Source organism: Equus asinus, chromosome 8 (assembly GCF_041296235.1).
Source record: "Equus asinus isolate D_3611 breed Donkey chromosome 8, EquAss-T2T_v2, whole genome shotgun sequence".
Classification (NCBI taxonomy): Eukaryota; Metazoa; Chordata; class Mammalia; order Perissodactyla; family Equidae; genus Equus; species Equus asinus.
Window position 1 is genome coordinate 78,381,564 of NC_091797.1, and position 12,121 is coordinate 78,393,684.

The following is a 12,121-nucleotide window of genomic DNA, read 5'->3' on the forward strand; positions in this document are numbered from 1 at the left end:
TATGTCTCTGGGGTCCCAGCATCTAAACCTGTGCCACCCTCCTCCCCCAGCATGTCCCGAAAACTTGAGTCTGCTGTGACTCTCTCAATGGTTGGCAGCCCATGCAAAAGAGAGCTATTGCTGGAAACAGTAATTCAAATCAGTGGTATCGATTTCATAAAGAGGAAGCAAACCCTTGAGACCAAACAAATGTCTCAGAAGAAATTATCAAAGAACAGAGGCAGGCCAATGTGTTTGCAGCACGGAGCAAACCATCTGTGATTTACAACCTTTTAAGTTGAGACTGACCAGTTCTTTTTTTTAGAAAAATAAAATGCTCCTCTCTAAGGGCTCAGGTGTGGTACTTCAGCCCCATCCTGCATTGAAACTCAGACCAGCCTTGCTGCAGAGCTGTGACCAGACGTGTCAGAAGTCTCCAGAAGGGGCATAGCACTGACATGGCAGTTTCCCTCATAGGACTTGGTCATAAGGGCCTTAATAGGGGTCTTTGTGATTTGAAACTAGGAGCTTCACCACAGACTTATTGTTGTGGCAAAATGTTGGGAACAACAGATAAGCTGACAACTGGAGCCTGGTCAGGTAGACTCTGGTACGGGCACATGGTGAAATTCCAAAATGATGCTGTAGAAATCTATTTCTTAGAATAGAGGGAGGATGTCCACTGTATACTCTTAAATGAAAAAAAGCAGGCTACCAAGCAATATATAGAGTATGACTCCATTTTTGTAAAAATGCTTACGTATGTATTTGCATACAAGGAGTCTAGAAGGATTCCCACCAAATATTAACTGTAAGTGACCAGATGAGATACCAACTGTTTGTATTTTTTCTATTTTTGTGGGAAAATGTATACTTTTTCCTGCCATGAGATATATTATTTGTATAATAATTGTTTTCAGTTAAAAAAAAACAAGGGAAAAAAAAGGATCTCTTATAACCTTTTCTGATTGCTTGTGGCATCCAGAGTCTAGAATGGCCGTTGGTAACAGTCGTCCACAAGGGGGCTCTGGCACCTGGACTTTGCTCCCGAGGGCATCCTGGGGCGTAAAGCCCGGCCATGGTCAGCAGAGGGCGCCCGCCCCCGCCCGTGAGGCGCCCGCAGTCACTCCCTAACTCCCACAGTAGCCTTGGCCAGATGCTGGGCCAGATCTAAAACACGTATTCCTGCCCGCCGACCAGGTCTGCCCACAGCGGCCTGAATCCCTGGGGTAAAGGGAGTCCTGGAGGTAGTTTGTGCAGCCACCACGTGGACGAGCCCCGCAGTGCACAGGAATGTTGTCTGTGTCTGGATCTTCTCCCTGGAAATTGCCTGTGGCTAGAGAGCTGGCAAAGCAGCAGATGAGCTGCACACTCCTGCTTCTGCTCCCTTTCCTCTCCTGCCCACTCCATGTGTGTCCAGCCCCCTCCTCTGCAGGGCACCCAGCCCCACGCCTCTCGCCGGGTCTCCTGTGTCCACAGGTGAAGTCCCGTGTGGCCTTTGGGAAACCCCTGGTGGAGCAGGGCACGCTCCTGGCTGACATCGCCCAGTCGCGCGTGGAGATCGAGCAGGCCCGGCTGCTGGTGCTGAAAGCTGCCCACCTCATGGACGTGGCAGGAAATAAGGTAGGAGGCCGAGGGGCCTCACAGGTGCGACGTCCTGAGGTCGTGAGGGAATCCATCGACACTGACTCCTCCTTCCCCATTCGGCAAACCGTGGAGAAAGGACATAGCTTCTTGACATTAGGAACTTTGCTTCAACTCTACTTGGGACTATTTGGGCAGCTTTTCAAAACTGGAAAAGGTACAACAGAAGAGGACTGAACTTTCTGTTTTACTGACCTGGTGAACTTCCGGGTCCAAGATAGTGGGGCAGGAGCCACATGGCCCCCTGGCCTCAGCTGCACCCCAGCCTCGACTTCCAGGCCCTGTTGGTGCAGGTGCCAGGCAAACTGAGAGTAAGCAAGGCAACTGACCCAGGCTGAGAGTCCCGGTTGCTTGGCGCTCAAGGGCCAGAGATGGTGGAGCCTCTCTGGGGCCTTGCTCCAGGGCCACAACCCAGGGTCCCTTCTCGCTCCTCCATTCCCTGGAGTCCTGGCTGGCCTTGGTCCACTGTCCGGTTGGAGATGGAGCTGGCTGTGACCTGGATTGAAGCACGAGCCCCTCCCCTCCGCCTTCTGTGTGTGCCAGATGCTCCCCATCATCTGGGAAGACTTTGGCGTTCCCACATCTGTCCTTGACCAGGCACTTGCTCACTAGTCACCGCATCCTGAGTCACCCTCGCGGTCACCACCACTGCTCCCTCTGTCCCCGCAGATGCTGGGGAAGTGCCGTGCAGCGGGCTGCCTCGTGGAGCGTGTGCTCCAGCAGGACCTCAGGTCTCTGTTCTCAGCCGCCGTTTCTACTCCTCCCCGTAGAACTCATCGTTCTTGCAAGTGTTCTGCCCTCCGGCCTGCCTTTCTAACCACCTCTCCCTCTCCTCTTCGCAGGCCGCAGCTTTAGATATTGCCATGATTAAAATGGTGGCCCCATCCATGGCCTCCCGAGTGATTGATCGCGCTATCCAGGTGAGCACTGGAACTGCCGGTTAGTTTGAACCACGTACAACAGATGCAGAACTCCCTCGCATTCAGCCCCCAACCTCCTGTAACGTCTGACAGCCGCCCCGTGTCGCACACTCACGGGGCGTGTGATTTTCCTCGTCCTCCCCAGAACAACTCTACGAGGGGGACCCATTCCTGCCCCCATTTTGAATATGAGGAAACAGAGACAAAAATGAAGTGGCTTTTCCAAGGTCACTCAGCTTGCAAGCAGCTGATCTCGGGTTTATGGGAACCTGGGTCCTCATTACCCAGAGCCCAGACTCCTAACCGTGCAGGCTTGCCGCCTTCTTAGTCTTAATAGCTGGCCTCAACAGAGAGCTCTCCCAGTGGCAGAAGTTACCTACAGACTGGACTTAGGGAGTCTGGTGTCCACAGGATGGCAAGTGTGGCGCCCCTTGAAGTCTTCCAGAACATTCTTATCACACAGGTGTCAGGGGCCATCCCCAAGAAGATAGCTCTTCTGAGCTGTTCTGAGCCATTATGAGCAGGCACTTGTTCCTGGGGTCCTCGGGGACGAGGGCTCACCCTGAGCTTCCTCCCCTCCCACCCCTACCTGCCAGGCCTTTGGAGCAGCAGGGCTGAGCAGCGACCACCCGCTGGCTCAGTTCTTCGCCTGGGCCCGAGCGCTGCGCTTTGCCGACGGCCCTGATGAGGTGCACCGGGCTGCAGTGGCCAAGATGGAGTTGAAGCATCGCATTTAGACCGGCAGGACTGCAGGAGCTAGAATGTCCCTCCCAGACTGGCCACACCCAGAACCTTAGATGATGCTCTTTGAAAGGCCTATATGGTATGTGTGATTCTTGCACCCTGCCTGGCAGCTGCATCCTGGAACAGTCATTGTGAACTCAACCTTTTTGGGTCCCCACAGGAGACATTTCTATAAGAAGCCTTGAGTTTACTGTTTCAGGCAAAGAGGAGGGGGCTTAGCTGAGAGCTGAGTGGGTTTCAGTACTGAAGCCGGAAAGCTGGTCTTCGGTGTTGTAGGGTCACGCTTGCCCAGCACTGGTCTCTGTGCCCTGTAACCGCCATGTGTCCTTCTGGCCCCCTTCCAGTCAGGATAGCCAGCTACTGGGATTTGTAACAATCCAGGTCTGGCCAGCCCAGATCTTACCTTATCTCACTCTAAGAACATCACGAAGGGGAACACAGCCCCTCCACATGAGCTACTGTTCCTGGGAATGCTGGCCGGACCAGGGATGGCCCCTCTTGGCAAGCACGTGGCCTTTGTGTGTCCCCAGCCTGTGTAAGCAGCCCCCTCCCTGCCCGCGGTAGTGGTGCGCAGTTCCGTCCAGCTGGCTGCCGCTGGACACTCCCTGTAAGTAAATCCCAATAAACCTATATGTCTCGTACGCCGTCTCTGGGTCTTTTCTTCTGTCTCTCCGCTACCTATCACGCACTGCTTGCACAGCTGGGCGTGCAGCCAGACAGTTCTCAGTGTCAGGCTGGGCAGCCCATGCCCCCTTCTCTGGCCGTAGTGTGGAAAAGCTGTGGGAATCAGGACTAATGTTAGGAGCCCTGCTGGGGTGGTGTTCCCGTACTTGCTCCCAATGCAAGGGGCCTCCTGCTCCACGGGGCCCTCCCCAGCAAGCAGAGGGGCAGCCATGATGGGCCTCAACCTGAAGACCCAGGGCTGGAGTGCTCCTGGGAAAATCGAATGAAACCACAACTGCGAAGCCACTGCCCTCTGATTTTCTTCATTTGAATGTCCACAACACAGAATATTAAGACGTTATTTTGGAAAGGGCTTTGGGGACACAAAGAATAAGAAAGTGCATCTCAGAGACTTTGTGAACGTTCTGTGTCGTATGAAAGGAAGTGAGAATAAAGGTTGACACTTCAGCCCCTCTGTCTCAGTGCATCAGTTCCCTCCTCACACTTGGGGTCCTGCCCAGGGCATCAGCCCAAACACGTGTGGGGCACAGATGCTGTGACCCCTGGTAGGTCCTGAATCAGCCACCTCACCTCTGCTCATGTACATGTCACCAAAGGATTTTTAGGTTTCCAGTACGTGAGGGCCTCTGCACCTTCCACACTCCTCCGTCTGCTCTGTACTCTTAGAATAATGGGGGTAGGGGAGATGGGAGACAATATGCCTTACAATTTAGAGAGCAGCCTCCTCTCAGAGGAGAGTAGAGGTGCTCGCTTACTTGAGCTGAGTTCTTCAAGAAATGGGTGCCCCCTGAGCCCAGGCAGCATGTGGAGGTTAGCCTCTGGCTGTTAGGACCCAGTCTGCTAATTTCATCATTTGTGTTGATGTGGCCAACAGCTGCCCATTTCAGGTCAGACCAGATGGTGGGGACCACCCCTCCTTGGCCACATTGCACACTCGACCTGCTCGAGGGAACTGCTGCACCTGAGGGAGTGCCCACCTGCTGCAGCCAGGGCCACACACCTTCAGGGTGCCGGAGAGCCACGGGGGCTTGTGAAAGGGCTCCCCAGATGCTCTTGCCCAAGTGAGCGGTCTGGGGCAGGCAGGCCCTCCTCAACCAAGCTGCTTGTTGCTTGTGCAAGGTAAAGTTAAATTCAAGCCCCCAAGCTAATTGCTGTCACAACACCAGCCACAGTAGCAAACGACCTTTTGCAAACCCTGGGAGAGTTCTAGCAGCCTGAGTTCCCGCTTCAGGCTTTGGAGGGAAGAGGATGTTTTAAAAAAGGAAGTGCCTTGGGACAGTGACCCGGAAAATCACATGGTCCTCAGAATTTTTCTCGTATTCTCTGAGGTTAACCTTGCTTGTTAGGTGGTGCAGCTGCAGTGATGAAAACAAGTCGTGCTGTGGGGTGACCCATGTCTCCCTCAGATGCTCCGCTGCAAAGGCTGGAGGCACTCGGAGGACAGTGAACGCTGCCTGAAGAATGCGAACCACTGAGATGCAGCTTCCGGCAGCCCCTCATCCAGGGGCTCCAATTCTGTTAAATAATTCCACTCCCCACTGCCGATTGCACCCCAGCACTGGGCCTGGCACTGGTGCAGGGCTTGGGGAATGTGCAGGAAAACAAAACAGATAAAGTCACCCTTCTCAAGGAGCTCACCTCTCAAGCGGTGATGCCCCGAGACTGCGGTGAGTGAGGTGGTAGACACTGCCAGGGTGGAGGAACTGGGGGCTCAGGAGGGGACTTTTTGCAGAAGAGACATTTGAGCCAGATCTGCATGACCAGAATGGGCGAGGGTGCTCCAGAAGAAAGAACAGCAAAGGCAGAGGCCCTTGGAGTAGCCCAGCACGTCCATGGTGAGGAACAGACAGAGTAGGAGGTTCCAGGTCATGTGGGGCCTCAGGGGCCATGGTCAGGAGTTTGGTATTGATTCTAAATGTGACAAAATGGTGAGTTTAGGTAGTGATGTGACATGATTTGATTTGAGGTTTTGTGTGTGTGTGTGAGGAAGATTGGCCCTGAGCTAACATCTGTTGCCAATCATCCTCTTTTTGCTTGAGGAAGATTGGCCCTGAGCTAACACCTATGCCAATCTTCCTCTGTTTTGTATGTGGGACGCTGCCACAGCATGGCTTGATGAGCGGTGTGTAGGTCTATGCCCAGGACCTGAACCCACAAACCCCAGGCCGCCAAAGCAGAGCGCGTGAACTTAACCACTATGCCACCAGGTGCAGCCCATGATTTGAGTTTTAAAAATATCCTTTTGTTCAGGGCTGGCCCCGTGGCCGAGTGGTTAAGTTCGCGCGCTCCGCTGCAGGCGGCCCAGTGTTTCGTTGGTTCGAATCCTGGGCGCGGACATGGCACTGCTCATCAGACCACGCTGAGGCAGTGTCCCACATGCCACAACTAGAAGGACCCACAACAAAATATACAACTATGTACTGGAGGGCTTTGAGGAGAAAAATAAAATCTTTAAAAAAAAAATATCCTTTTGTTCTCTAAGTTCACCAGGATGAAGAAGGAATAAAGGAAGATTAGAGCCAGTTCAAAGCTCCCTCGCATTGAAGAGGGCTCCAAAACAACCACCTGCACATTTTTTTTTTAAAGTCAAAGAAGCAGGGCAGGACCTTAAGAAGATATGAGCAACGGATCCAAAGAATAATGGAAATCTAACCTGGTTCTAATCTGATGTTTTCCACCTTTGGCAAACAGTTGGCATTTCTGGTTGGCCCCAGGGAGGGAGTCATGTGGTGATGCCCTCGACAGTCTGCTTCTCTGGAATGGCATGAACAAGCTTGGTGTGGCAATGATAGTGCCTGACCGGTTTTATTTGTGAAATAATCCTTGCCACCATCCCTACATGACTGATCTGCCTTCTTATTAGCCTGTCTTGGGAAAGGGAACAAAGTATGGTCACAACACAGGAATGACATTTTTCTCCTCACAGCAATATTCCATGTCAAAGCAACTGAACACACGTTTCCATGCTCCTCTCTTGGCAGGCATTGTGGGGCTAGATTTCTATAGGCCTGAGCCTTCCCCAGTGGTCCCGGGACAGTCACAGGTCCACAGGCTTCCATCAAGGATGTCACCTCTGGCAAGGGCTTTCATCCCTCCTCCTCATTCTCCCTGCAGTGACTTGTGATCTTAGCATCCACAAGCTGCCTGTGCTCCCCCAATCCCTGATTTCAGATACTGTCAGATAATTCCAGAAGAATCCCATAGAGGCTGAAAGAAAAAGACTGAATTCCAGGCAACTTGCCTGGGTGGGGCCCCTTCAAGAGAGCAGCTGGGAGGGATGCTGAAAGAACAGGCTGCAGCGTCCACCACACATCCCAGCATAGAGTCCCCCGGCATTGCCTAGAGATGGCCCCTGTCTCACCACCCAGGGCTTCGGAGTTCCCCAGGGATGCCTTGGGGATGCCAGGGCTGTGTCACAGCTTGCCTCTCTGCAGTCACAGCAAAACCTGGCCCAGGCCCAGGGCTGAAGCAGTGACTGAGCATCTCTGAGACATATGGGTCGGTGTTTATACTGTCCTCCGTGGTACCACATGGCTACAGACTTCTCCCGTCTGTGGACCTCACCAATTGTGAGCGTCAGAGCAGACAGAGAGAGGAGTCGCAAACTCTAGCAACCTGGGGGCCAAACCTGTGACTATCTGTTGGACAAGTACTGTAGGAGCAGAGTTTCTCGTAATCAGGGTGGCTGAGTAGAGAAATGGCTTCAGGAATTCTCTGTCACATCAGCATTAGATAACAGTGGTAAAGAGCTGTCAAAGACAAAGACGGATACTAGTTCAAGTAGCAAGGACAGATATTAATCGGTAACATACTGTTGCAACAGGGAAGAGGGTCTGGTGTGAACTGACCTCAACTTCCATTTGTACAGAGCGCAGTTTAAAGGGAGAATGACAGAGCAGGTGGGGGAATGGCAGGGAAGTTCCTGCTAAATCAACAAAAAGCAAGAAGCAGAGGCTGGTCCACCTGGGTTTGTTAACTGGTGCTTATCGAAGTTAGGCTCCTCGCCTCCCACAGAGACTGGGAGACCAGGGCCCTAACTTGGCTGGAACGAACAAGACCTTCTTTTGGCCACTTTGAGTTTTCTCAGGCAGGTACTTTCACGGGGGCTAGGGTCACCCTAGGGATGCAGCCTTGAGCTGTGAGAAACTATGTTAGTGTTTATTCAGGTCTTTTGATGGGTAGACTACATCATTTGTGCTGAGAGTCTGCAGTTTTATAGGCCAAGTCTGAGGCCTAGTCACGAAGAGAGCTTAGAGAGTGCTTAGCCAGAGTTTGGTCAAGGAGAGAATCTTTGTCAGCTACAGTGCTGGATTCAAATGGCCCCGGGGCTGAATCCTGGCTCTGTGACAGACTAGCTGGACACCTTTGGGAGATGATTTGTCATCTTGCAGAACTGGTTTTTTGAAAAGTCGAGAGGACAGCACTTCTCCCCAGGATTGTTTGAGGATTAAATGAGATGACGCACGGCTTATAAGAAGCCCATAGTCCATGTTCATTTTTCATGTGTGGCTGGAGTCCGGAGGGGGCTGTACTCAAGCTGAGATATGGGCCTCTGGGGGCTTCCTCAGGGCTGAGGGTCAGCTGGGACCAGCTAAGCCTGCAACGCTTCTCAATCTATAATGTACAAGGGAATTAACCTGGGGATCTGGTTAAAATGCAGAGTGTGAGTCAGTCCATCTGCCTTTCTAACACACTCGCAACCAAGGCTACTTGTTTGGGGGCACTGTTTGGAGATGCAAGGCTGAGGAGAGTGGCTATGTTACCGAACCAAAGCAGGCTGCTTCCTGGTAAGTAAAGATAAGACCCTCCAGCAGAAGTAGTTGTCTCACAAAGTAAAGTATATCTGCAGCAAACAGGAGACCACGTGGAATCATTTCCAGAGTCATGGCCTCCCCAAACAAAGGGAAGCAGGGACATTTATTTCAGATGGGGAATGAATATTCAGAAGGGAGTGGTGGGTACTTGCTTGTGCAGGCTCAGTTGGAAAGAAATCTTGCCATTTGCGACAACATGGATGGACCCTGAGGGCGTTATGCTAAGTGAAATAAGTTAAGCAGAGAAAGACAAACACTGTAATGATCTCAGTTATATGTGGAACTTTAAAAAGCCAAACTCAGAGAAACAGAGAGTAGAGTGCTGGTTGCCAGGGGCTGCGGGTGTGGGAAATGGGGAGATGTTGGTCAAAGGGTACAAACTCCCGCCTGTAGGATGAATAAGTTCTGGGGATCTAATGTACAGTATGGTGATTATAGTTAACAAGACTGTATTGTATACTTGAAAGTTGCTAAAAGAGTAGATCTTAAATGTTCTCACCACAAAAACGAAATAGTAATTCCATGACGTGATGGAGGTGGTAGCCAATGATAAGGTGGTGATCCTTTTGCACTGCATACAGGTATCAAATGAACAAGCTGTCTGCTTTAAACTTCCACAGTGTTATATGCCAGTTACATCTCAATAAAGCTGAAAAAAAAGTGCTGGAAAAAATATAGAAGAAATTTTAAAAATAATCTCAGAGTAGAAAAGGCTTTCTAGGCATGACATAAAAGCCAGAAGGCATAAAAGAAAGCACTGGCAAAAAAAAAAAAACCCTGTAAAACAGAAACAATAAAAGGCATAAACTAAGTAAAAAGATTAAAGATGACTGACAGGAGGTATTTGCACCACATATGACAAACCAAAGGTTAATTGCCTTGATACACAGAAAGCACCTACAAATCAATTTTAAAGAAACCAACAACCAATCCAATAGAAGGTTGAGCAGGGGACATGAACAGTTCACAGAAGAGAAAAAATACAACTTCCCACAGGCAAAGATGCTCAAGCTCACCCATAAGAAGAGAAATGCAAATTAATGTGATAGTGAAATGCTATTTTTTAAATGGAGTTCATAATAGTTTACATCATTGTGAAATAGTGTGTACACGATTTCTTGTCTGTCCTCATGTAAGTGCTCCCCTTCACCCCTGTGCCCACAACCCCAGCCCTCTTGCACTAGACTGTTCTCTTTGTGTGTTTGTTTCTCTTTCGCATATGAGTGAAATCATCTGGTGTCTGTCTTTCTCTGTCTGGTTTATTTTGCCTAACATAATACCCTCCAGGTCCACTTATGTTGTTGTGAATGGGATGATTTTGTCCTTTTTTATGGCTGAGTAGTATTTCATTGTGTATATATACCATATCTTCTTTATCCATTCATCAGTTGATGGGTACTTGAGTGGCTTCCATGTCTTGGCTATTGTGAATAATGCTTCAATGAACATAGCGGGGCATAAGTCTCTTTGAATTGTTGATTTCAAGTTCTTTGGATAGATACCCAGTGGTGAGATAGCTGGGTTATATGACATTTCTATTTTCAGTTTTTTGAGAAATCTCCATACTGTTTTCCATAGTGGCTGCACCAGTTTGCATTCCCACCAGCAGTGTATGAGGGTTCCTTTTTCTGCACAACCTCTCCAACATTTGTTATTTTTTGTCTTAGTGGTTATAGCCATTTTAACAGGTGTAAGGTGATATTTTAGTGTAGTTTTTAAATTTAATTTAATTTTTTTCTAATTTTTTTAATTTTTAAAATTTTTTTATTGAGTTAATGATAGGTTACAATCTTGTGAAATTTCAATTGTACATTATTGTCTGTCAGTCGTGTTGTAGGTGCACCCCTTCACCCTTTGTGCCCACCCCCACCCCCCCTTTCCCCTGGTATCCACTAAACTGTTCTCTTTGTCCACATGTTTAAATTCCTCATATGAGTGGAGTCATACAGAGATTGTCCTTCTCTATCTGGCTTATTTCACTTAACATAATTCCCTCAAGGTCCATCCATGTTGTTGCAAATGGGACAATTTTGTCCTTTTTTATGGCTGAGTAGTATTCCATTGTATATATATACCACATCTTCTTTATCCAGTCATCAGTTGATGGGCACTTAGGTTGCTTCCACGTCTTGGCTATTGTAAATAATGCTGCAATGAACATTGGGGTGCATGGGACTTTTGGAATTGCTGATTTCAAGTTCTTTGGATAGATACCCAGTAGTGGAATAGCTGGATCGTATGGTAGTTCTATTTTTAATTTTTTAAGGAATCTCCATACTGTTTTCCATAGTGGCTGCACCAGTTTGCATTCCCACCAGCAGTGTATGAGGGTTCCTTTTTCTCCACAACCTCTCCAACATTTGTTACTATTTGTTTTAGTTAGTTTTGCCATTCTAACAGGTGTAAGGTGATATCTTAGTGCAGTTTTGATTTGCATTTCCCTGATGATCAGCGATGATGAACATCTTTTCATGTGCCTATTGGCCATCCGTGTATCTTCTTTGGAGAAATGTCTGTTCATGTCTCCAGCCCATTTTTTGATCGGGTTGTTTGATGTTTTGTTGTTGAGTTGTGTGAGTTCTTTATATATTATGGATATTAAGCCTTTGTCAGATGTATTACTTGCAAATATTTTTTCCCAGTTAGTGGGTTATTTTTTGTTTCAATCCTGTTTTCCTTTGCTTCAGTGTAGTTTTCATTTGCATGTCCCTGATGATTAGTGATGCTGAACATGTGAAATGCTATTTTTCACCTATTGGATTAGCAAAACTGAAAAAATGTCTGATAAACTGTATTGGTGAGGATGTGAGGAAACTCAGAGTGACAGGGCATAAAATAATCAAACTTCTGTGGAGGGTAGTATAGCAATATCTATATTTAAGTTGTAAATATCCTTTGACTTAGCAGTCCCGTTTCTATGAGTTTCTCAAGTAAACTTGTCAAGCATAGACACCGAGGCTTTGCTTGTAATGGCAAAAGACTGGAAATACCCTAAATGTCCATCTAAGGGAATGTGCACACTTTCCTGTGTTACAGAAGACCTCCCACACACATTAAGTGAGGAAAGCAAGAGGTCTCCGGGAAGGGGAAGTGGGGGCTGGGGACTACATTCAGAGAAGAAAGGGAGGCTCACTTTTCAGTTTATCTCTGCAATTGATCTCCAAACCTACTTCCCCTTCTTCCTGGCACACAGCTGCTTTCCCAAACTCCTTGGTATGGAGGAATGGCCACGTGACTGAATTCTAGCCAATGAAACAGGCTTAGCCTGTAAAACCCTCCCAAGTGCCACCCTTCACACTTCTCCTCCTTCAGTTGTCTGGAATGGTGCTGGGCCCC

The 12,121-nt window shown here is 48.9% G+C and overlaps 1 protein-coding gene across 9 annotated transcripts in view; it reads left to right on the forward strand.

Moving 5' to 3' along the window:
• The window catches only part of ACAD10 (acyl-CoA dehydrogenase family member 10), a 50,771-nt gene extending 46,843 nt beyond the window's left edge, over positions 1 to 3,928 (forward strand). For 8 of the 9 annotated variants that reach the window (XM_014858664.3, XM_070516063.1, XM_070516066.1 and 5 more), the window contains 3 exons: positions 1,459 to 1,602; positions 2,466 to 2,543; positions 3,140 to 3,928. In XM_014858664.3, the coding sequence (XP_014714150.1) occupies positions 1,459 to 1,602; positions 2,466 to 2,543; positions 3,140 to 3,280 (363 nt within the window). In that variant the 3' untranslated portion in view covers positions 3,281 to 3,928. Of the gene's footprint in view, positions 1 to 1,458; positions 2,355 to 2,465; positions 2,544 to 3,139 lie in introns of all 9 variants that reach the window. The other variant, XR_011505334.1, reaches the window with a different exon arrangement.
• Positions 3,929 to 12,121: the final 8,193 nt, after the last annotated feature.